Source organism: Aulonocara stuartgranti, assembly GCF_965226115.1.
Source record: "Aulonocara stuartgranti genome assembly, chromosome: 23".
Lineage (NCBI taxonomy): Eukaryota > Metazoa > Chordata > Actinopteri > Cichliformes > Cichlidae > Aulonocara > Aulonocara stuartgranti.
The window spans coordinates 45,029,944-45,056,866 of NC_138958.1; the positions used below are offsets into that span (position 1 = coordinate 45,029,944).

General features: G+C 41.2%; 1 protein-coding gene across 1 annotated transcript in view; it reads left to right on the plus strand.

Moving 5' to 3' along the window:
* The window catches only part of LOC309701482 (uncharacterized protein), a 2,150,955-nt gene that overhangs the window by 438,792 nt on the left and 1,685,240 nt on the right, over nt 1–26,923 (plus strand). The window contains exon 11 of the mRNA XM_082525718.1: nt 8,336–8,512. Within this exon, the coding sequence (XP_082381844.1) occupies nt 8,336–8,512 (177 nt within the window). The remainder of the gene's footprint in view (nt 1–8,335; nt 8,513–26,923) is intronic.

Sequence of the window (26,923 nt, forward strand, 5' to 3'; positions counted from 1 at the left end):
TCCAAATCTCCTCCTCTGAGATTCTGCAGCTTCTTGCAGTGTGACTCAGCTGACTTCTGACAGACCACAGACTGGCACAGCATCCACATGTGTCTCCTTTCAAACAGGCTCTTGATGTTTCCTCCCACATCATTCTGGCCTCTCAGTCTCCTTTGTTCTCCAGCTCTGTAGCTCCAGCTGGTGAAGCTTCAGTTTTCCATGTTGGTAACAGTAAACTACAGCCTCTGCTGTCAGCTGGGTAACTAAACAGAGCTGCAGCACGTCTCTGCGGTGGTGCTACATCCAGCCTGCAGACGGCCGTCTACATGTTGTAGTGGTTTACAGTCACCAGGGGGCGCTGTCCCAGCCATGCAGGCAGTGGGCTGCTCTGCTTGTGCTGTTGTTGGTGAAGCTGAAGTGAAAGCGAGAGTTAAAACCCTGAACAGTGTCCACTGAGCTTCTCATGCTCTTCTCATGCTCAAAGAAGTTTAACAGGAAGGACGACTCATCCATCAGGCGTCCAGCTGTCCGTGACCGTGTCCACAGCAGAGTGTGACCGAGGCTTCATGCTAACACGCACACATGAAGCTAATACCACCACGAGCAGCTGCTCAGTGGATTTGGAGGACAAATGTCTGCAGCTTCTCACAGGCAGTATGCAGAATGTGGATCTCCACAAAGACTGTGGAGAGCTCGTCCCACACTCTAAATCCACACTTGTCTGCACAAAACTTCTCACACGTTCCCGTCACAAGTGTCTTCTAAGTGAAGCTACCAGGTTCAGGTCCAGCTTGTTTATCTGGAGCTGCAGGAGATGATCCATCCTCACAAAGCAACACAGCAGATATGCAAACACACAACACAACCAAAGGATTCTCTATGCATGTCTGTGGCTGATGCTGCTGGAACGAAGCTGTTTGAAACCTTGTTGTTCTGCACTTTGGGACCAGAAGAGGAAACTGAAGCTCTGTGCAGAGGGTCCAATGGAAGCAGCCAAGCGCTGTAAGTGTCTGCTGTACAGGGATGCTGGTTCAGCTGTGGCTCAGTTTCACAGTGTGACTCAATAAAAGCAGCAGGAAATCAAAGCTTGATGCTTTCATCAGTGTGGAAATAAGAAAGTTTCCTGTGACAGACGCTGGAGCTCTTTCACTCTCAGCTTCACAGTTTCAGCTTCAAACTTCTTCCAACATGTTTCTAACACGGCCACATTCCACCTTAATGGAGCTGATATCTTGTGCATCAGCACATTTTCTAAAGGCAGCGATCACATCTTTAGTTTTGGATGTTTAACTGCAGATTGTTTATGTGTTTATAGCACATTAATTACAGCAGCAGCGTTGACCACAGTGCTGTACAAGAATCCAAGATAACGATTAAAATAACTCCTAATATTAATATCACACATCAAATATCAAATAACTCTCATGCTGTATTAAAAGCCAGTGAATACAAATGTGTTTTCAGAGCAGATTTACAGAGACTGACAGCAGGAGCTGGGGCTGTTCGATAGAACGATGTATATATGATGACCATATGAAAACGTCTATCGTTTCATATCACGCTCTTTGTTTCCTGCTTATGTGTTTGTATGTTTTCCAGATAAAGCTTTCAAAATAAATCTGAAGATCCTGTTGAGAGTTTTCAAAATAAACACAATACAGTACTGTGGTCGCTCGTTTATCGAGTTACGTTCTAAAAATAAGTCTCAGAATGAAGTAGCAGCTTTATGTTTTACAAGTATTATAGAAGTTTTAAGGCAGTTAAACCCTCACTGCACACTTTCTACACTTTTCTCAGACAGGCATGAACATTTTCACACTTTTCTCTCTTGTTTAAACAAAGTTCAAACCTTCATAGAAAAATAAGTTCATTATTAAAGAGTGAAAGCAAAGTGTTTCTGAAACGTGTCAAATCAGCCTTTGCTGGCATTAAATGAGCTTGGTTCTGTGTGAGGAGCACTCGTCCATGGCCTGGGCTCCTCGCTGTCAGGTAAAGTTTCATAAAGCTTTTGAGTTTTTCTGCAGATAATGTTGGTGTCCAGCACGATGTTCTTTTTCCTGCGGTCACTGAGCCACAAAGCCAAAGCTGACTCCATCCTTACGATGTTCTTGTTGTGGACAGTTACAACCTTTTTGCCTCCTTGTTGAAACTATGATGGTCAGCATCTTCCTCTGCCTTTGGCTGCTACCACAGGTGCAAAACGTCTCGTCATCATTGTTGTTTGTTGGGGACAAAACGTACAAACATACAGTGCAGCACTGCAGAGTCACACTGCTGTAAATTTGAACACATTCTGTACTGTACAGGAGACACGGCACGAGATTGGCTGACAATGGTCTACAGCCAATCAGGACGCAGAACACAATGCGCTGTACAAAACAAAAGCATGCAAAATTGCACAAAAAAGATCAGCGAAACAGCGAGGCCGCCAAAGGTGAACTGTGTTACAGCGAGGGACCAGCGTATATGTGGTTGTTGGGACGATAAATGTCTTTGAGCTTGTGTCAGAAGACGAGCTGCAGCTTTCTGGACCAGCTGCAGTCTTGCCAGGCAGGTCCCACTAACTCCAACATATAAGGAGTTACAATAATCCAGCTGGGACGTCATGAAAACGTGGATCGCCCGTTCAAGGTTTTTAAAAGATATAAATGATCTCACCTTAGATAAAAGCCTCAGTTTGAAGAAAGACCGCTGTACAACTGAGCTCAGCTGTTTTTCAAATTGCCGTCAAATATAAGCCCCAAATGTAATAATGCGATTTAATAAAAGAGCTGAACCAGTCTAATAGAGCGCCCTTGATGCCGCCATGCTCCAATGGTGAGGTCAAGATGCTGTGGTCAAGGCAGCAGTCAGATCCAAAAGCACAGCGGAGTCTCCTGATCAGTGGCTGATAAAAGATCATTAAGAACTTTCCAAAGTGCAGTTTCAGTGCTGTGAAGAGCTTTAAAACCAGACTGAAACCTTTACAACAGATTGCAGCTGAACAAATATAATCTTTTACAAAATCTTCGACAGGAAGGGAAGCTTTGAAATAGGCCTGAAGTTTGAGCAGACAGAGGATCCAGATCAGGTTTTTAGTACAGGCTGTACAACAGCATGTTTCAAACAGGCTGTACAACACCTGAACTAAGACTGCTGTTAAAAATCGCTAAGATGTCGGAACCGACAACCTTTAAAATCTTTTTAAACACGTGTTGGAACAACTTCATTTGGACAAGATGATGTCTTTATAGCATCACATCGTTCCTCCACCTGATCAAACCACACAGGCTCAAACTGATCAAAAACAGCTGAGCAGGTGAATATTTTAGCCCCGGTGCGATCTCGGGCGAGAGTATCGATGATGGCCAAAGGGCAGCGTCCAGCTCTACGGCCGCTGAAGAGCAGACTCAACAGACGCGCGTGATGTGGATCCTACTGCTCTAAAACTGGAGCTTCTTCAATCCATTAAAGAGGACATTAGTACGCTGTTAAAAGAAGAAGTCAGAAATGCATTGAAAGAAGATTTTGACAATATAAGGGCTGACGTGCAAGGACTGAGAAATGAGATCGCTAACAGCATGGCGGCGACGTGCGGCGAAGTTGATGGAGTAAAGGTTACAGTGAAAGAAGCTGAGGATGGGCTGTCAATGTGGAGCGATGAGGTGACCACCCTGCAGTCTACAGTAGAGAGTATGAAGGAGGAGCTGTCTGACCTGAAGGATAAATGTGATGAAGGCAGGAAGCGGAGAGCTAACATCCACATCATAGGGATCCCAGAGGGCCTGGACTCGAGCTCCTCCACGGCCGTATCCGTGCTACTACGTGAAGTGCTGGGTATGGATAAAGACGTTATTGTCGACCGCTCACACAGGAGCCCTATCCTGAGAAAGCCAGCTGGTGACCCGCACGCCGTCATAGCCGAGCGTCACTACTACCAGGATTGTGTGGCTACGCCGTGCCAGGGCCCAAGCCCCGCTTGAGTTTAACGGACAACCTATTGCAATATTACGACTGGGCGATATGACCCAAAGTTCATATCTCGATATTCTTTAGCTGGATGGCGATATACGATATATATCTCGATATTTTTGAAGCCAGAAAGTACGAACAAAAAGAGAGTTCTTAGTCAAAGCTGTGTCCCAAATCTCACACAGGCACATTTATTAACATACAGCGTAGATGTACATGAAACAATTACTCAGGAATAAATGATCAGGATTTATTAAATAATAATGCTCCATAAATAAAAGAAAACAATGTTGTTTTTGTGCATAACAAAAAGCTCACAATCGTGCAGTCAAAATGTAAACAGACGCTGAGCATAATAACAAGCAGCTGCTCTGTTCCCAGGTTCTACTGCGTGACTGACAGCCTGGAGTTTGAAACCCTCTTTGTAACCGTGTCTCTTACAGGTGCCATTTATGGTCCTTATACACACTCAATACAGTAATATTACGTTGAAGCAGAGTACGTATCACTCCGCGAGGCTCCTCGTAGCTGTAATGCTCCAACAATCCATCAAGCGGTGCGGCCTCGTAGCTGAGCAAAGTCGTACCAAAACATCTTTTGAAAGGTTTCTGAGCGCCGTGTAGCACATAAAATCGGTTCGAGGTCAGTAAGCACAACCAGAATTCATCCATAAGCCGCACTGTCGATTTATGAGAAAATTACAGAATTTTAAGTGCAGAAAACATAGTTTATGGTTTTCCTTTGATCTTAGCAAATATCTACGCCTCTAATTGGGACGATCACAGATTTTTCACTAATGTCTTTGCGCGGCTCCCCAATATGTCATCACACAATATCATCTTTGAGGGAGACCTAAACTGCTCATTATCTGCTATGGACCACAGTTCACACAAAAGTACACTTAGTCCAAACTCAGCATGCGTCATTCAGAGCTTTCTTGATAATTATGGGCTGGCTGATGTATGGAGATTTCATAATCCTGCTTCACATCAATACTCTTTTTTTCTAATGTCCATAAAACATATATTTGTATAGAAAAACGTCTCCCTTTAGTTACAGAATGTGATTATAAGACTCTGGTGATTTCTCCTCTTGTTTTTTCAATGTGTATTCCTGATGCCTGCTCCAACTATCAGCCATGGAGATTCAACTCAGTGTTGTTAGCAGATGAAGAGTTTGTCAGTTACAAAAGGTCTCAAAGACATTTTTTTTCTATCAATCAGACCCCAGAGATGTCATCATCAGTCATTTGGGAATCTCTAAAAGCATCTGAGAGGCCAAATAATTTCATTTTGTGCCAAACAAAGTGCAACACTGAAAGAACATCATCCATAAATATTGAGTAAGAACTGGACTCTCATACAGCGAGACTCAAATGCCTTTAAACATCAGCTTATCCTGCTGATCCAAGTCCAACACTGAGTTTGTAAAAACATGTTTGTCAATCATTTTGTTTGGTTTCTGAGGAAAATGATTCAATAACTTGCTGCTAATACACAACATTTCATCATATTTCCTCATAACCCTCTTTTGTCTGACCATTTGATCCCATTTGAATTTGCAATAAAGGATCCACAGAGTTTGGTGACAATAATGACAGTAGATGTTTGTGTGAAAGTGCTGGAAGCAAATGAGTGTGTGATGTTCTTTCAGTGTTGCACTTTGTAGACGCTCCCTGAGCACTGGTCTCACAGCCAGCTGCACATAGAGACCAGTGTTGTTAGTCCAGGTCAGAAGATGACTTGTTGGAATGAAAATGAGCTTGTAGTTTGTCTGCTTTAATAATGTGACTGGAAAAAGGTGTTGGACTTCAAATATGTCCATTTCTGTCACACTTCACCTTTAAAAGTGAAGCCATGTGGTTCCTGGAAGGAAAAACACGACTTTTTCAAGTCTTTGTCCTGTTTTTATGAGAAATGTACGACTTTAATGTGAAACATTCAGAGTTTTTTCTCTTGTTGTGTTTGTTTGAAGCTGCTTCCTGTTGGCTTCAGCTGTTTGGAGTTTCCATTTTCTAAACTTCTACATTCTGAACCTTCTTCAGCTCTGAACAGATGATGAAACACTGAATGATTTCAAGCACTTTGTCTAATAAACTTACATCTTTCATTCTTTATACAGATTGAAGGACTGTGGTTTGTCAGAGATCAGCTGTGATTATCTGGCAGCAGCACTGAAGTCCAACCCCTCCCATCTGAGACAGCTGGACCTGAGCTCCAACAACAAGCTGCAGGATCCAGGAGTGAAGCATCTGTGTGGTTTCCTGGAGAGTCCAGGATGTAAACTTGAAACTCTGAGGTCAGTCAGCATGTTTTAGTTGTGCTGAGATGAATATGATGTGAAAGTTGTGCTGACACTAAACTGCAGACATCAGGCTGATATTATACTGATCCACACTGAGGATCTTCATGGTAAAGTCTGTTTTCTTCTTCTCTGGTTTAGTCCATTGACTGCAGCAGAACAATGTTCACATTTCAAACAGTGATACTCAACGTATGGCCCGCGGCCCACACGCGGCCTGCCCACCTTTCCTGATTCAGAGAGAGGGGACCCTGATTAACTGTGTAGCTTCTTCCTCACAGTTCTAAGTATCAGACACAACAATGAATAATCCACAGCTGACTGTCTTTAGCAGGTCAAAGGTCACGGCACACAGCAGACAGTCAGAAATATTCTAACTCTGATCATTTATCAGTTGTGACACTGTGAGACTTGATCAGAGGTGTGATCATCACAGCAGAGGCCTTTGTGTCAAAGTCACTGAGGATCAAACAGAAACACATGAAGCAGATTTTCCTCTTCTGGCTTTTTATAGCAGATAACCTTCAAAATATTCTGCAGTCGATCAAAAACTGAAGCAAACCATGAAGCAACATGTGAACATGAGCTGATGCTGCTGAAGTGAAGCAAAGTTACAGAGGTTTGATTACAGACACAGCTGAGAGTTTGTAATCTGTCATCATTTTAAAAAGTTTCCATGGAACAGCAGAAATGAGGCTTTACTGTCAGAGGCCGACAGCACTGAACACAACAGCAGACTGGTGGCTAATAAACAGTGAATGATGCAGAAACAGATGTTTGAAGCTGTTCTTGGAGTACACTGAGAGAGAGAGAGCTGTGCAGGCAGGAACAGCCAAAGTCAGAGAGAATTCATGAGCATATTGATCAAACGTGAAGCAGAGTTTGGATCTTCTTTTGCTGCTGCTTCACTCAGTTTTGGTTGGAGACAGATGAAACCTGCAGCTTCAGGATCTGTGAGCTGTCCACTTTCAGCCCCGACGGCGTGTCCGTGTACGTGCCGTCGAGTGAACGATCCACGCTCTGTGTTTCCATCTTTGTGTGTTTAGCTGCTCTCATTTACTGTTTTAGCTGTTTGCTGCTTGTTGAAATAGTTTGTGAGCTTTAACCTGAGATTCTGGCAAAATACATTTATATTAAACATCGATTCAGGATTGAATGAATCAACATCGTTTTATTCAAATTAAAACCATTTAAATGGGAACATGAATTTTTTACAGCCGCCTCTAATGCTGGGTAATGTCAGCTGGTCCATGTGCAGCTGGCTGTGAGGATCAGGGAGCGTCGACAAAGTGCAACACTGAAAGAACATCATCCATAAATATTGAGTAAGAACTGGACTCTCATACAGCGAGACTCAAATGCCTTTAAACATCAGCTTATCCTGCTGATCCAAGTCCAACACTGAGTTTGTAAAAACATGTTTGTCAATCATTTTGTTTGGTTTCTGAGGAAAATGATTCAATAAGTTGCTGCTAATACACAACATTTCATCATATTTCCTCATAACCCTCTTTTGTCTGACCATTTGATCCCATTTGAATTTGCAATAAAGGATCCACAGAGTTTGGTGACAATAATGACAGTAGATGTTTGTGTGAAAGTGCTGGAAGCAAATGAGTGTGTGATGTTCTTTCAGTGTTGCACTTTGTAGACGCTCCCTGAGCACTGGTCTCACAGCCAGCTGCACATAGAGACCAGTGTTGTTAGTCCAGGTCAGAAGATGACTTGTTGGAATGAAAATGAGCTTGTAGTTTGTCTGCTTTAATAATGGGACTGGAAAAAGGTGTTGGACTTCAAATATGTCCATTTCTGTCACACTTCACCTTTAAAAGTGAAGCCATGTGGTTCCTGGAAGGAAAAACACGACTTTTTCAAGTCTTTGTCCTGTTTTTATGAGAAATGTTCGACTTTAATGTGAAACATTCAGAGTTTTTTCTCTTGTTGTGTTTGTTTGAAGCTGCTTCCTGTTGGCTTCAGCTGTTTGGAGTTTCCATTTTCTAAACTTCTACATTCTGAAGCTTCTTCAGCTCTGAACAGATGATGAAACACTGAATGATTTCAAGCACTTTGTCTAATAAACTTACATCTTTCATTCTTTATACAGATTGAGGAGCTGTGGTTTGTCAGAGATCAGCTGTGATTATCTGGCAGCAGCACTGAAGTCCAACCCCTCCCATCTGAGACAGCTGGACCTGAGCTCCAACAGCAACCTGCAGGATCCAGGAGTGAAGCATCTGTGTGGTTTCCTGGAGAGTCCAGGATGTAAACTTGAAACTCTGAGGTCAGTCAGCATGTTTTAGTTGTGCTGAGATGAATATGATGTGAAAGTTGTGCTGACACTAAACTGCAGACATCAGGCTGATATTATACTGATCCACACTGAGGATCTTCATGGTAAAGTCTGTTTTCTTCTTCTCTGTTTTAGTCCATTGACTGCAGCAGAACAATGTTCACATTTCAAACAGTGATACTCAACATATGGCCCGCGGCCCACACGCGGCCTGCCCACCTTTCCTGATTCAGAGAGAGGGGACCCTGATTAGCTGTGTAGCTTCTTCCTCACAGTTCTAAGTATCAGACACAACAATGAATAATCCACAGCTGACTGTCTTTAGCAGGTCAAAGGTCACGGCACACAGCAGACAGTCAGAAATATTCTAACTCTGATCATTTATCAGTTGTGACACTGTGAGACTTGATCAGAGGTGTGATCATCACAGCAGAGGCCTTTGTGTCAAAGTCACTGAGGATCAAACAGAAACACATGAAGCAGATTTTCCTCTTCTGGCTTTTTATAGCAGATAACCTTCAAAATATTCTGCAGTCGATCAAAAACTGAAGCAAACCATGAAGCAACATGTGAACATGAGCTGATGCTGCTGAAGTGAAGCAAAGTTACAGAGGTTTGATTACAGACACAGCTGAGAGTTTGTAATCTGTCATCATTTTAAAAAGTTTCCATGGAACAGCAGAAATGAGGCTTTACTGTCAGAGGCCGACAGCACTGAACACAACAGCAGACTGGTGGCTAATAAACAGTGAATGATGCAGAAACAGATGTTTGAAGCTGTTCTTGGAGTACACTGAGAGAGAGAGAGCTGTGCAGGCAGGAACAGCCAAAGTCAGAGAGAATTCATGAGCATATTGATCAAACGTGAAGCAGAGTTTGGATCTTCTTTTGCTGCTGCTTCACTCAGTTTTGGTTGGAGACAGATGAAACCTGCAGCTTCAGGATCTGTGAGCTGTCCACTTTCAGCCCCGACGGCGTGTCCGTGTACGTGCCGTGGAGTGAACGATCCACGCTCTGTGTTTCCATCTTTGTGTGTTTAGCTGCTCTCATTTACTGTTTTATCTGTTTGCTGCTTGTTGAAATAGTTTGTGAGCTTTAACCTGAGATTCTGGCAAAATACATTTATATTAAACATCGATTCAGGATTGAATGAATCAACATCGTTTTATTCAAATTAAAACCATTTAAATGGGAACATGAATTTTTTACAGCCGCCTCTAATGCTGGGTAATGTCAGCTGGTCCATGTGCAGCTGGCTGTGAGGCTCAGGGAGCGTCTACAAAGTGCAACACTGAAAGAACATCATCCATAAATATTGAGTAAGAACTGGACTCTCATACAGCGAGACTCAAATGCCTTTAAACATCAGCTTATCCTGCTGATCCAAGTCCAACACTGAGTTTGTAAAAACATGTTTGTCAATCATTTTGTTTGGTTTCTGAGGAAAATGATTCAATAACTTGCTGCTAATACACAACATTTCATCATATTTCCTCATAACCCTCTTTTGTCTGACCATTTGATCCCATTTGAATTTGCAATAAAGGATCCACAGAGTTTGGTGACAATAATGACAGTAGATGTTTGTGTGAAAGTGCTGGAAGCAAATGAGTGTGTGATGTTCTTTCAGTGTTGCACTTTGTAGACGCTCCCTGAGCACTGGTCTCACAGCCAGCTGCACATAGAGACCAGTGTTGTTAGTCCAGGTCAGAAGATGACTTGTTGGAATGAAAATGAGCTTGTAGTTTGTCTGCTTTAATAATGTGACTGGAAAAAGGTGTTGGACTTCAAATATGTCCATTTCTGTCACACTTCACCTTTAAAAGTGAAGCCATGTGGTTCCTGGAAGGAAAAACACGACTTTTTCAAGTCTTTGTCCTGTTTTTATGAGAAATGTACGACTTTAATGTGAAACATTCAGAGTTTTTTCTCTTGTTGTGTTTGTTTGAAGCTGCTTCCTGTTGGCTTCAGCTGTTTGGAGTTTCCATTTTCTAAACTTCTACATTCTGAACCTTCTTCAGCTCTGAACAGATGATGAAACACTGAATGATTTCAAGCACTTTGTCTAATAAACTTACATCTTTCATTCTTTATACAGATTGGAGCGCTGTGGTTTGTCAGAGATCAGCTGTGATTATCTGGCAGCAGCACTGAAGTCCAACCCCTCCCATCTGAGAGAGCTGGACCTGAGCTACAACTACAACCTGAAGGATCCAGGAGTGAAGCATCTGTGTGGTTTCCTGGAGAGTCCAGGATGTAAACTTGAAACTCTGAGGTCAGTCAGCATGTTTTAGTTGTGCTGAGATGAATATGATGTGAAAGTTGTGCTGACACTAAACTGCAGACATCAGGCTGATATTATACTGATCCACACTGAGGATCTTCATGGTAAAGTCTGTTTTCTTCTTCTCTGGTTTAGTCCATTGACTGCAGCAGAACAATGTTCACATTTCAAACCTTCAAAGAAGAAGAAAAATCCTCCACTGGAAAATTCACTGTGAAACTCTCAAACTCTTCATTGCACCTTAAAGTCTGTGTGACACTGAAATCCAAAGCAAAATGTGCGTTTGCTTTACAGACAGCAGTCCAACACAAACATACACACATCATCCAAAACACAGTCCAACATCCAAATCTCCTCCACTGCCAGCATGAATGATGGGAAAGAGAAGGAGGAACACTCTGACATTCAGGGTTAGAATGAGTTTCATCAAGCAGACTGTGAAGATCAAAGCTGCATTAGAAAGCTTACATGAATGAATGAGTGGACAGAAGTGGACAGAGATCATCTGAAGCACTTCAAAGGCTTTAAATCAGCACATTTCTCTTTATTCTTTATCAACTCTGTTAGTTTCTCTCAGTTTTCTGTGGAATGAAGCTAACAGCAGGCTAATAAGATGCTGACCAATAGGTTTCTATTAAAGGTTGTAATTTGTATATGAAAAAGTGCTTTGGCTCAGCAGGGATCAGCTTACAGGTAGAATACAGCTGCTGGATGGGATTAGCATGTCATAGCTATCTACCAAACTGCTAACTGGGGGATTTCAGGCCATCTATGGATCATTTTTGCTAACTGTTTATTCAGCTTAGGCTCACAGGGCTGCAGCCTGTGCCCTAGCTGTCATAGGGCAAGAGGCGTGGTCCACCTGCACAGGTGAGCAGTCCATCACAGGGCCAACAGAGAGCGACAGAGAAGCACTCCCTCACATCCACACCTACAGCCAATGTAGAAGCACCAATGAACCTAAGCAGCATTTCATTGGACTGTGGGAGAACATCCAACCTCCACAGAAAGGCCCAGCTGACCAACAAGCTTCAACCTACAACCTTCTTGCTCTAAGGCACTAGTGCTAACCACTTTTGCCCATTTCAGCCCAAATCCTGCATCTTCCTGTTTCTGACTCCAGGCCAGCTCCACTAACACTTTCTCATCAGACACTGCCACCTAGTGGAGGAAGTCTTAGTTCCATTTGAAGCTTCAGATTACAGTTAGTTCCTTTACAAAGAGGTGGAGGTGGTGGGGCTACAGCACCATCATCACTGAGTGCCATAGGACACTTAACCTTTGTTTCCATATGCTGGGAACTTCCTGTTGTTCCAAGGAGGACTGGAAAATGTGTGAAAATCTCCCAGTCAGTTCCTCACAGCACACTTCAATCATTTCCCTCCCACAGCATCAGGACAAGGGCTTTTTCTCTCTTTGGTCCCACTAAGAGATTTCCACACAAACACCTCATCAGTGGGACTCTCAGAGCTACCAGCCCTTTGCTACAATCACAAAGCTCTTCATTGAAATCAATGATATCAAAGCTGGAATCAAATGAGTCCAAGTCTTCTGCTGATTCAGCATCACATTCATCTTTGCTCCTTGTTCTGCATCCCCACCATGGACTTCATTCCTTTCCAAGCCAGCCTTGAGTGTCCTTTATTCAGCTCATCCTCTGCTTTACTTTTACACCTGATTTTAGCTGCTTTATCTCTCTTTCAACAGGTTTCTGTGCCTCAATCTTTTTCTTCTCTCCCTCATAACAAGACAGCTTCTTCTGCCTGAGAACATGTTGGAGTGATTTACTAATCCAGGGCTGCTTATTGGGGAAAATACTTCCTGTTTCCAAAGTAATCCCCATTTTTCCCAGAAAGAAATGTCAGTAGAAATCGATGATCTAAGTGAGAACATGAGCCTTTAAAAAGTCCCAGTGGGTGCAGTCAAAGCAGTCCCTCAGTCCCAGTATAGAGTCTTTGGTCCAGACTGGAACAACTGTGTGCCCAGTTTGAGCTCTCTTCAGTGCTGTGACCTGACAGACCCAGAGGGGCCATCACATCACATTTAGAAGCTCCCCTGATGGAGCCACAACACATGTCCAATACTTAGTCTGTCTTGTTGGACCAACTGGAAGAAATGATTCAAGGACTTAGTCACAGAACAGAGATTCAAATCTCCAAAATCCAACTGGCTGCATCAGGACATATAGTCTGAAACTCTGCACAGTTTCCTGTTTGAAGCTGCTTCCTGTTGGCTTCAGCTGTTTGGAGTTTCCATTTTCTAAACTTCTACATTCTGAACCTTCTTCAGCTCTGAACAGATGATGAAACACTGAATGATTTCAAGCACTTTGTCTAATAAACTTACATCTTTCATTCTTTATACAGATTGATCGACTGTGGTTTGTCAGAGATCAGCTGTGATTATCTGGCAGCAGCACTGAAGTCCAACCCCTCCCATCTGAGAGTGCTGGACCTGTACAACAACAACCTGAAGGATCCAGATGTGAAGCAGCTGTCTGATCTTCAGCAGAGTCCAGACTACAGACTGGAGACTCTGAGGTCAGTAGAGTGATGGAGTGAGTGGGTGGTGCTGTCAGCAGTATTGTACTAAACACAGTCAGTATGAAACAAAGATCCAGTGTTTCCTGTAAAGCTGCAGCTTCTCAGTGAAGCTGTGAGAGGAGAACGGTGACAGGCTTCAGGATTGGACACAAACACTTCCTGTTTCTCACCTTTATGGTCACCATAGTAACGGCTGACACGCTCTGATCAAACACTGTCAACAGCCAATCAGCTCTCTGAACAAAGCAGCACGCAGACCAATGACTGCATTGATTTCCAAGTTTAAAGCAGTGAAGAACACAGTCTGTAGGTGAGGAAGAATTTAGTGAGAGCAGATGTTTGGATGGAATTCCTCCAGTTAACAGCTGGAACCGTCCATCTGGATTGTTGGGCTTGTTGTTGGGGTTCCTACAGAGCTCAGAGTGGACACACCAAGGTTCTTCTAATGAATGAAAGTCCAAACTCAAACTAGGAGGGAAAAACATTTTCAGCAACTTCAATAAAAATCCAAAGATTAGAAAAAGTGAAGCAACAATGAGTCCTAGTACAGTCCCAGCACTGACGTCCCTGCTGCTCTTTATACTGGATGTGCTGCATCACTGACTGACAGCTGATGAAGAGTCTCTGGAAACACTCGTTTATCTCCTCTGCTCTTCCTCCTTCTCTCTGCAGGTGGAGGTGATGATGGTAAACAGGACGGTGTGTGTGCTGAGAGAGGAGCAGCTGTGTCCTGATGATCCAGAGAGGTTGAAGCAGCAGCAGCTTGTGTGTAGAGACGCTCTGACTGGGCCATGTTACTGGGAGGTGGAGAGGAGAGCTTCATCCAGCAGTGACTGACAGAGGAATGAAGTGCAGATGACTGTCAGTGCTGCAGAGTGAACTGCTCTGAGAACAGCTCCACTGTCAGACACAATGTAGAGTCCAGCATCAGCCCTGTGTGTCCCTCTGGATCTGACAGAGGATCATCAGTGTATCTGGACTGCTCTGCTGCTGCTCTGTCCTTCTACAGTCTCTGCACAGTCTCTGTCTCACTCTGGAAAGATTTTACAACTTGTTGTAATTACAGAACGTTAATATAATATTCAAACATGTGATCTTCTCTTTATTTCTGAATCTTTACCAAATAAAGAAAAACCAAACTAACAAACAGAAGCTGTCGTGTCCTTTTTCACCACATCTGTGAATCTTTTCTGTGTTTTTCCTCTTTTCCTCCTTCCTGCAGCTCCATCTTCATCATTCTGTGTCCAGTATATGTGAACACGTCCAAAGCATCTGAGCCTCATGTTACCCGTTTGTGTGAGTTACGCCTGTCGTTGTGTTGTGGTGTATAAATAAGGGGCAGGAGACAGCGCTGGATCTCTGAGTTCTTTACTCTCAATTTCTGCAACATCTGCAATATCTAGAAATGCAAACCTGTGAGCTGTGTGTGTTGTGCGTCTGCTCGGCCACCTCTCCTCCGGCCGTGCTGGAAGCAGCTGTGCGTTTGACAGTTTTATCGACTCGACAATAATCGAACAAATTAAATGTTCAAAAATATCAACTTAAGCACTTCAAAGTCAACAAAAAGCTTAAAACAATGAAATAATATTTCACTGACAAAACAACAGCTCATAAGAACGATACACAAAATAATACAGAAACAAATAAAAGTTATTAACCAGGATCCATGTTTTTGTCACAAACACTGAATCAGCTGATTCACTCTTTATGTTTCTGAGTTTGTTTTGTGATTATAGTTCTGGTTTCTGTTTCTGTGTCTTCACTGTGTCCCACGTCTCCTTACTTTGGACTCTGTGTTATATTTCCTGTTTTACTTTGACAGTCCTGTGTTACTGTTTCCTGTCTCGTGTGTGTAATTGGTCCCAGCTGTGTTTCCCTCCTGTCTCCCGTTCCCTGATTACTAAACTGCGTCCACGCCGCCGGCGCTCCTCTCCACAGCTGGATTCCAGGATTTCAGAGCATCCAGCTGTGGTGAGTGATGGAGACACTTTCTCTGCTCCCTCAGTAATCAGGACAGTTTATTGAACATCAGAGGACATAAAGGACTGTTTTTCACCTGCCCGTTCTGAACCTGGACATTAAAGACTGCTGGCTTCAAGGACATTAATCCCAGTGTCAGCCAGCCAATAACAGCCTGTGTTTTTCAGCTCTTTAGGAGTCAGAAATGAGAAAGACACAGACTGCTAACCTCTCCCTGCAGGGAATAAGCTCCGCCTCTTCCTGTCCTGTATATGAGTGATTCTGACATGAGACACAATGAGTTTTCTGTTTATTGTGACTTAAAGCGAGCAGCAAAGACACTAAACTGTGTGTTTCCAGCTGAAGCTGCTTTTTGTGTTGCTCCCACAATCCTGTCTAAAACAGTCAGTGAGGAAAACTCAATGTGACTTCAGAGTGACAGAGGTAAGCGACTCATGTTGTAACTGACGTCAGACGCCGGAGATTTTGGTGGAAAATTAAAGCGAATGGTAGTTTAGAATTGAACAAATTCCTTTAAGCTTCAGTATTACCAAATACACTTATCAATAGTCTTCAAACTAACAATATTTGTCTAAATCATCTCCAACACCCTGGAGAACAACGGGGAGAGTTTAGAGGCTCTCCAAGATTACATTGATCAGTGCTTCCAGGATCTTGTGATGAAGAAGGCTCAGAGTGCAAAACCTTCATCAAAACCCACCTGAAGCTGCTGGAGGACACGGTGAAGAACATCGCCTTTGATAGAGTGCATCGCATCGGCCCCATGCGGGCTGCGACCGGGAGACCACGTCCTACTGTGGCCAAGTTCGGCCACTTCAAACAAAAGGAACAGGTGAAAAGTCTCCGTGTCCATCGGTGTTTCTCCACGTCTCTCTGTCTTCTTCGTGTCATCTCTGTGTTTCCCTGCTGCCCTCATGTTTTCTGCTTTGTCTGTTAGTTCTTCCCAGTTTAGGTTGATGTTCGCTTCTTCCCTCATCTTTGTTATTTTCACTGTAAATAAATCTCCACTCGCATCTCCACCGCCGTCTGCATCTTGGTCCTCATTCACTCCACCACACGACTGCTGCCCCAGCCGTGACAACTTTTGATGTTTCCTCTACATTTACCTTTAAAAATTATTTACTTTGCCTTGTTTGGTATCATGTGGTATCAGATGGCCGACTTCTAAATGGCCACCATGGTCACCACCGAACTTGAGGAGTTTGCCCCCTCACATATACTAATGTGCCACAAACAGGACTTTAACATCACCAACCATTCCCATGTTATTACGGTGTATCCATATAACTGGCCCACCCTGTACAGTTATGCTTTCATGTTGACATACTGTATTAACACAATTCAGGGAGGATTCTAGGATCAGAGCTTCGGGGGGCTGAGCACCCAGAGAGCTGCCCAGCCAGCCAAGATACACTTTACTCGTCACAATGAGACTTCTTCCCCGTCTCTGTCCCTGCATCCTCCCTGTCCTCATCGTCTGTTGTCTTCGTCTCCTTTATCAGTCATCATAATTTTACCATCTCTGTGCAAGTCTGCAAATTTCTTTATTAAATCAAAAGATTCTTAAATCCATCAAGTCTCTCTGTGCCTGGGTCCTCGTCACAAAACATGACATCACTGTTTTGTACTTTTTAACAATTTAATCCCACATTTGTGAAAGAAAAGCAAAACACTTTTTTGAAAAGTCTGTAACAAAACCATCAAATCTGATCAAGGTTATTTAAATGCTGCCAAAGAAGAATGGATTGGAATAAAAAAAATACATATCCTAACCTTAATTACTGGAGGAGAATAATGAATGATGCTCATAGTGACTAAGAAGTAAACTGAGTGCATATTTTGGACAGAGATTCACTTTTAATGTGTTTGTATAATATAATACAGATGCACAAAAACACTCCTGAAACAGAATAAATTATTACAAATAAATTATTACAAAATATTAAAAAATATTATGGATACTTTTGTTGTTAAAATGTTACCTCTCAACCAAGTTCTGCCTTTTATATTTTTAGTAGTGTGTCACACAAACAGGAAATATTGTCAAAAAAAAGTAAGTAAGTGCTGAAGCACCCCAAAAATGAACCAAAGCACCCCAAAAATGAACCAAAGCACCCCAAAAATGAACCAAAGCACCCCAAAAATGAACCAAAGCACCCCAAAAATGGGCTAAAATCGCCCCTGTTAACAAATAATAGCCCAACAGTCACTTTTATGATTACTGTAGCTGTTAGCTAAAAACACTAATTTAGCCTAGTTTGCCCTGAATTAAGCTTTGACGAACATGATCGACTGTTTCCAGTAGAATTCCTCGTTGTCATCTTGTTCCCTCTCAGAGCCCCGTATGCTTGCAGAGACCCCTACAGTAGGGAAATGTGCCAAAGAACGTCCAAAACATTGCATTTTAGGTTTATTTATGCCTTACACACAATCCCAACTCTTTAGCTAACTTAACAACTTTGGCTAAAGTCTATAGTTAGTCTTACTCGTTTGTACAACATTTCTGGATCGCCACTGTTTGAAATGATATGACATATGACTCTCACTGAAACAGCAAACTTTGTAGAAAACACAACACTTCTGATTCTCTATCTAGCTGTTTGGTCACAGCTGTAGATTACATTATAAGTGGTTGTTCACTCTTGTCAATAATTACATTTCTAAATTCTATTTGTGCAGTTACATGTAAACAAAGTCCAATATTGTATCTAAATGATTGTGTTATGGTGGGACAGTTTCCAGTTTTGTTGTATTATTGTACTAGGTATGACTGTGCAAGAGTTATCTTATCTTCCTTGCTTGCACCACACTCTTTGCAGAAATGGTGCACAGCAGCACTGCATCATGTTATTGTGTTGTATAATATACCAGAACTAATACAAAGCAATATCCATGTACACTATAGGTCCATGCCAATGTGCCCAAATGGGACCTCCATAAATGGTAAGGGGCGCAAAGGCACTTTAAGACCAGTGGGCACACCATCGGTGCACATCCGCTCGGATGCTTTTTTCTATTCATTTATTTCCCTGTTTATTTATCGATGCACAAAAGCAATTATCTCAGAGACACCATCCTCTTAACAGAGACTCAAATCAGGAACCTGCAGATTATTAGTCAGCAGCTTTAACTTCCTGTCTTTGTCTCACTAAACCTTCCACGTGGAAACTTGAGCTGCCCACTCAAGCACAGTAGGCTTTAACTGGCTCTGCTCAAGTCACTTCAGTATCTGAGAAACTGTCTCGATGCATGCCAAAGAACACTTTGACAATACGCTTGTGTTGAGTCAAATCCACCACAAGCATATTCTATGGCAGTTTAATTCCACTCCACATAAAAATAGTCACGTATTATTTCCCCCCACCACACTTCCTGCCAGTAGCTGGTGCCCCCACCCACAGTGCATTAGTGGTTCTCTGTGTTTAGTGGCTCACTCTGGGCGGCTGCTCGGTGGGGCCCGGCCCCCTGGCTCTGTTGGGCCTGTGCTGCGGGTGGGGTGCCCTCAGGTCTCGGCCCTCTGGGCCCATTTACTGCTCAGTAACATTTAATATCTATTATTTACTACTACTTACTAGCCTACTTACTGCATATTATTGGTTGTTGCTGTGGGTTCCCCACTGTGTTGGTTTTTCCTTGTGTTTTTCAGCAGATGATGAAATAGATTTTCAGTATTTTTTCTCTCTTCCTCTCCATCTATTTCTCTTCTTCTCTATTTTTCCCTCTTCTTCTGTTAACTTTCTCCCCAGCTTATCTTTTTTCTTCTTTCCTGACCCCCGTTCTGATTCTTTTTTTTTAATTTTTTTTTTTATATTCTTTATTTCTACAATATTACCTCATAAAGATGATTACAGGCATTAATTAACACAGTTTACAAGAGAAAAACGAAACAAAACGAGAAGAAAGACAGATAGAGAGAAAGAGAAAGAAAAAAAAAAAAGGAAAAAAAATTATATATATATATATAAAATAAAAGGAGAAAGCTCTGTCGGGAGTAAACAATTAACTAAATTGGTGGTTTCAAGCTTTAAAAAGAAAATTCGGTTTATGGATATTGACGTATTGGACCCACTTATCCCAGCACAGATGGAACCAGGTCATCCTGTCATTAACATGAGCTGTTACTTCCTCCATCCTATATATCTCTAACGTAATTTCCCACCATAATGACAAGGTCGGTATGTCTTGCGAGGACCATTTCTTTGTTATACATTTCTTACTTGCAACCAATAAAGCTCTTAACAGACATATGTCATTTTTGGACCAGTTCTGCGGTATACAGCCAAAAAAAATTGTCTTCATATCCTGAGGGAATGTACAGTTAAAAATGCCTTGTAATGTACCATGAATGTCTTTCCAGTAAGTCCGTAGCACAGGACAGTCCCACATAATATGGGTGTGATGGGCTCCTTGGTATCCACAGTTTCGCCAGCACACGGGAGGATTCCCATCATAGTGAGCCTTTTGACATGGAGTGATAAAGAACCTTATCAGAGTTTTCCATCCGAACTCCCTCCAGCTTTTGGAGGAAGTACTCCTCCATTGCCATTCCCACATCTGAGTCCATTCTTCCCTAGAAATACACATCCCTCCCTCCTTTTCCCATAACATCTTCACATAATCAGTTGAGTGTGGAAGCTTATTCATAAAAAAATTGTACCAAAAAAAAATGAGTCTTGTGTCAACATCCCCACTGTACGCCTGTCTAAATAAAGTTACCAGTTCCACATTAGTGTTTGACATCAGACCGATTGTTGTCTTTATATAGTGTCTTATTTGCAAGTATCGAAAAAAATCCTGTTTTTCTAGATTGTGTCTCTGTTTCAGCGTGTCAAAACTAATAAGGTTCCCATCCTTTATCAAACTATCATATGTAGATAACCCTTTAGCAGGCCAGCTTTTAAAACGTGAGTCCAATTTATTCGGGGCAAAGTCAGAATCATATGCATACCATTTGAATAAAGCCAAATCCTGTTCAAGTTTGAATTCTTTCACGACTTTTCTCCATATATTAAGTGTGCACGACACCCAGGGGTTATGAATCTTGTCAATATATTTTCGAATATTCGAGTCCATCAGGACAGCTTGTATTGGGGAGGAAAACATATTCTCCTCTATAGTCTTCCAGTGTGCTTGGTAGCTTGTATCACACCAATTAACCACCGTTTTCAACTGAGCAGCCCGATAATAATTTTTTAGTGATGGCAACCCCCATCCTCCCACCTTCTTATGTAATTGTAAAGTTTTAAAACAAACCCTCGGCCGCTTCCCCCCCCCCATATAAACCGCGATATTATTTTATCCCATTCATTGAAACGACTTGGATCAATGGATATTGGTAGTGTTTGGAATAAATATAATATTCTTGGCAAGATGTTCATTTTAATAGATTCAACTCGTGAGTGTAAAGAAAGAAAGGGGATCATGTTCCATCGCCTAATATCACCCACTATTCTCCTTTGTAGAGAACCAAAATTCTCCTCAGATAGTTTAGTTAAATCCTTGGGAATAACAACTCCTAGATATTTCAATGATTGTGCTTGCCAATTCATTGGATATTGAACAACCATGTGAGCTGGGGGGTTGTAGTTATAGCTGAGAATTTGAGTTTTAGACATATTAATTTTATATCCAGAGAGTTTCCCAAATTTTTGACACAGATTCATCAGCGAAGGCAAGGAGTTAGTGGGCTGATCTAAATAGATCAATATGTCGTCCGCATAACAAGCAAGCTTGTGTTCCTGTCCTGCAATAGTGATCCCCTTAATGTCTTTATTTTGTCTAATTGATTGTGCCAAGGGTTCTAAGTACAATGCAAACAGGAGCGGGGACCAAGCACAGCCTTGTTTATTTCCTCTCTGCAAAACAAAGCTATTTGAGAGAGAACCATTAACTTTAATTCTTGCGGTGGGGTTAGTGTATAGTGCCCTCACCGTATCAACAATTCCCTTATGTAAGCCGAATTTATCCAAGACTTTATATAGAAAGTCCCAATTTACAGAATCAAAGGCTTTTTCTGCATCAATACTCATAAGCATGGCTGTACTCTTAGATGTCTGTATCTGATGTATTACATGAAGAGTTCTACGTATATTATCCTGGGTCTGTCGTCGTCTTATAAACCCCGTTTGATCATTGCTAATTAAGTCAGGTAAAAATTCTTCCATTCTCCTGGCCATTATCGAAGTAAACAATCTATAATCTATGTTAAGGACAGAAATAGGTCTATATCCGTTCTGATTCTAATGACTCAAAATAAAGTAAAATCATCATCAAATATGACTATCAAGTGGACCAGTATAGCAAAAACCATAATGGTGGCAGAGGCCACAGAGCCAAGTGGCAGGATTTTCAACGTTCAAACCAGATAAAAAACAGAAATTAAATGGTGTTAAAAGCCATGAATTAAGGCAATTCATTCACAACATCATTACAAGTTTTACTGGACGTTAATATTTTTCTCTTTTTTCAGTGCAAAACAAACTAACAGTACACATGATGCTGGCAAGTTAAAATGTCAGTGTCTTTTATAGATAGTATGTCTAGCATCATAGTTTTATAGATCACGTAGTCAGGGTAAAAACTCCATCTCTGATTATTATTGTACATGACTGTGACATGCAGCGGCCTCAGCATCATGATGAAGGCGACCGGAGGAGATAGTTTGGTAGACATCGATGTTTTGCCGATGAAGGCTCATGTAGCGGTCCTCTTTGTCCTAAACAACAATTTACACTGTCATTTACATTTAATTAAAGTGCAGCTTAAAACACAGACATAATGCACTGCAGCCTCGGCACAATTAAGTGTAAAACAGAACTATGGAAAACTCACAAACATCTGGCGAGTTTCAGATCCTGTTAAGTTAGTTAGACCTGATCTGTTTTCTCTGTTAGGATAAAAACATCAGAGGTCATGGGGTGAAAAATACCTCAAAAACAAGACTAGCTATGTCTACAACTAATGTGTGGTGTTTGAAAAGAAACTATGAGATACTTTGAACACCACAGTGGCTGCTGTATGCAGTAATGTGCTCAAGTGATTTCAAAGGGTCATTTCATGAGTTTAAGTGCGTCAGTAAAAGTTTTCACCTGCGAGGATTTCTCCTCAGGCTGTAACCACAGGTTATCACAGCCACACTGATGAGTGAAGCAGCAGCAGAAATGATGGGAACTGTAGCCATGAACTTCATGCCAGAAGAATCTCCATCGTCTGTTGAATGTTGCCACACACACAAAAAAACTTCATTTTGAAAACATGAAAAGTCACGAAATTTGCATTAGCCTGTTATATTAAAGTGGAAAACATGTTTATCTTTTCATTACATTAGAGTTACAATTGCATCATTCAAACACTTCACTGATGAAATAACACCAAAGTTGTGATTGGAGCAGTTTTATAATGAAATTTTAAACAAATTAGCCAGAAGAAGAGCTTAAAAACATTCCAGATGTTCATCTCCTGACTGAAACCTTTCATTAATCCGCTGCAGGCGGGAATGACGACCTCAAACCATGTATGACAGAAAAGAAAGTGTTAACGCAGTTCCAAACATCCACCTTGAATCTGCGGTGTGGGTATAAATAGAAAATGTTTTTACCTCTCACAGTCACACTGAGATGGAGAACATACAATCCACCACGAAATCCACACTCACAGGTGTAGTTCCCACTGTCTTCAGATGTTAAGTTGAGCAGGTGGAGAAACACAGTCTCATTTTCTTTGATCAGTGTGAACCTGGAGTCACAGCCATGAATAAAGCCTCGGTCGTAACGATAGAGCAGACGACACTGTTCTCCTCGGCTCCTCTCTGTGCTGATCTCACACAGTATCATCACAGTAATATTCAGAGTTGTTTTGCTGCATATTTGAGTGGAATCGGGTTTCTTTCCAATTGTCTTCACAAGAGTCTCTATAAATTGTTCCAGCTAAAATGAAACAAAATCGGGATTATAGTTTCTATATATTTGTTGTTGTGGGAAAATCAATCACATATATTATTTCACTAACCTAACTAAAGCTTTCTTCTTAAACACCTGGCTTTACAGCTTTTCTTTTTTAATTATATATATTTACCTTCACTGCTAAAAACCACAAGCAGAAGCAGGAGAAAGCAGAGTTTCCGTGCAGTCATGCTGGTGAGGAAGTAACTGTGGCTGACAGTGTGAGGTAGACTATAGTGAAAGCAGGAAGACTTGCACCCTCCTTATTTCACCTCTTGTGTCTACACTGAAACTTTTACTATGTCTAAAATAGAAGTGCATAAAAGTGGAAGGACAGTAGAAGGTGAACCACCAACATTGTTTAAGCCAGACTGATCTCTCTGTTTATCTGGATGGACATTGTGTTCAAATTATGATGAGATGTTTGTTCAAAAACAAAACTAGTCTGATACAAAGAGTCATGTTTGCCACAGTTTATTGTGTTTGTATTGTATTAAATCTGAGAGCCTGAGTTGGAGTATTATGACTGAATGGTCTCCATTACTGGGAAACAACTATCCAGTGTGAAAAGATGGACGTTTATTATAATATATGAATATTATTATATTAGTATGTCACCTAAAGTTTTATATACTTTAAAATGTTTCATAGAGCTTTATTATCCACTCCCACAGTTCCTGTGCTTCTTGCTGAGCGTGTCTTGTTGTCGTGTTGATGGTTCACTGAGATGATAGTCTGGTAGGAATCACTCGATGGCTGCTGAAGGTTTGTATAGGGCTGATCTGGCTCATCGTCATCCTTTAGAAAAGTGAAATATTTTAGGTATTAATCAAGTTCAACCCGGTCTACCCACACACTCTATTGATCTTTAAATCTCTCCATCTGTTGCCTGGATTATTTAATGTTTCTGCTCATTTCTGTAAGAGCTTCTTCACAAAATAAAGGACACTGAAGTTGGCACTAATAGTATTATAACACTAATCTGTAATTATCTATACAAGTAACATCCTAAAACATAAATGTACATGTTTTACCAAGTCTGCCAGAGCTCATATTATATTTTTACATGCTGTAGTGCCATTTTTGGGAGCATTTCAAGTTGATATACATCAATACAACCATTATAGCCCAAATTCTAATAATATTAAGTGCACAGTAATTACATAAATTGCAAAAAAATGCAATAAACTACCAAAAAATTGAAAATCGTTTTTGTTTTTTAACATATATTTCTAGTTAGAGAAATTTAAGAGGCTTATCTCTCAAAACTGTAAATACAAAATAGTTGCACAAAATAGTTTCCCACCACAGGAAATTTATTTTGAGTGTCTTCATAGTTTTATTTCTGAAATACACCAATTTTTATATAATGCAGGAAAAACAAAAATAAATATTATAATGCAAAATTAATCATCAAAATAAACTATTTCCAGCAGTGCAATTTGAGTTCTAAGCATCCCAGAAACGACACAGAAAGTCATAAAGTCAAACATAACTTTTAAAAACACCAGTATAGGCTCATAAGGCCCTGATGGTAAAAAACTACATTTCTGCAAACTTTTAACTAGCTGCTGTAGATCGTAGCAATAAATTGCTCACCAAACCGTTGGGATTTTCAGGTACAGACACTCCAGATGTTCCTGACCTTAAGCAGCCACGTTGATAAGAAAGGATGTCAGCATTAGTGTAACACTATTCACATTCAAACAGAGAAAAATCAAGTAAGAACATCTACATTTATATTATCTTCTCTCTTAATAATGATAATTATTTTTGGAAGGATAAAAAGTGTTCATTCTAGACATGATGTTTAACATACACCGAATTCTCATTTATTGAAATGTGATGTTTCCTTTTACTTTCTCTACATCTATATCATCTTTGAATTACTGCAGCAAAAATAGTCTCACCCATTACTTTTCCTCCAGTAGATAAATCCCACGATAACTCCAGTTATAAAGATGATCACAACACCGGGCAGATAAACGGAAAAAGATTTGTCTGCTGAAGTGTGCGCCTCGTTTGTGTCTAAATCATTGAAAAGATGCATTTGTCAGTAAAATCATTTACTTTCATTTCCTGGAAATCAAAACACAAATCAAACACAGTTTACGTCTACTGAAACTCTGAGTGAAGTAATGAAACCCCGGTTTTATAACCACAGAGCTTTAAATATTGTCACTGTACTCTTTTCTTTTGTCTTCTTCTTTTGCATCTTTTCTGAATATTACTATGAACTGAAATTGGTCCAACTGCTTATATACATTCACTGGCCACTTTATGAGGTATACCTGTTCAGGGTGTAACACAAATATTTCAGTGTTCATTTCATTTGTCAATCACATGTCAGCTTCATCTTCCTGGTTAAATAAAGGTTAATAAAATAATAAAATGTCAGCAAATCAATGCTCAAACAGAGCAACATGGCACATGTTACTGGTCCCAGTGCTTCACAAACTGCTGATCTGCTGGGATTTTCCCACACAATCATCTCTGTTCACAGACAATGGTCTGAAAAATAGAAAATATCCAGTGAGCTGTGATTCTCTGGGTAAAAATGCTGTTTACACATCAAACCTTGAGGCAGAGCGGACCACACTGGATATCACTGCTGTCCTCTAACAACAGCAAGCTGAGGCTACAGTTTGCAAGTCTGGACAACAGAAGACTAAAAAAACGATGCCTTGCCCGATGAGTTGATTTCTAACAGTTCAGACTGCTGGTGGTGTAATGCTCTGTGAAGGATTTTCTTTGCAAACTTTGGACCCTGTAGTAACCACTGAGCATCATTTAAACACCACAGCCTGCCTGAAGGTTGTTGCTGACCACATTCATGTCTTTATGCCCAAAAAATACCCATCGTCTGATGGCTGCTTCCAGCAGGATACCACACCATGTCACGGCGCTCAAATCATGTACGGCCTGCGCAGTCACCAGATCTCAATCCAGCAGAGCACCTTTGGGATGTGGTGGAACGGAAAGTTTGCTTCAAGTAAGAGCAGCTGACGAATCTGCAGCAACTGTGTGATGATGTAATTTCAATATGTCTTGAGAATCTTTGAGGAATGTTTTTAGCGCCTTGTTGTGCCACAAAAAATGAAGACATGTTTGATGGCTGAAGGTGGTCCAACTCGGTTCAAAGATGTACCTGATAAATGAGTCAGTGAGAGTATTTAAACTGCTGTAAGTGAAAATAAGAAGAAAAGAAATGAACAAATTACAAGAATAAAAAACACATAAGCAGGTCAATACAATGCTAACACAGTGCTGAATAACTGTGTCAGATAAAGAAACCAAAATGCATTTACCTTCCACAGTGACACTGATATGGACAATATATGTCCCTTCAGTGTTTGTACACTCACAGGTGAAGTTCCCACTATCAGCTGGTGTTAAACTGGTCAGCTCCAGAAAGGCAGTCTGATTTTCTTTTGTTATTGAGAACCTGGGGTCACATTCCTGAGTAACGTTCTCTCCGTGTCGATACAGCAGATGACACTCTCCTCCTGTGTCCCTCTGTCTTTTGATCTTACAGATAATCAAAGCAATAGTAGTCTGACTTTCCTTGTTGCAAATCCGAGTGACATCGTGTTCTCTCCTGACTGTCTTCACAACAGTCTCTGTAAACAGGGACAGCAAAATACGGTAAATACAA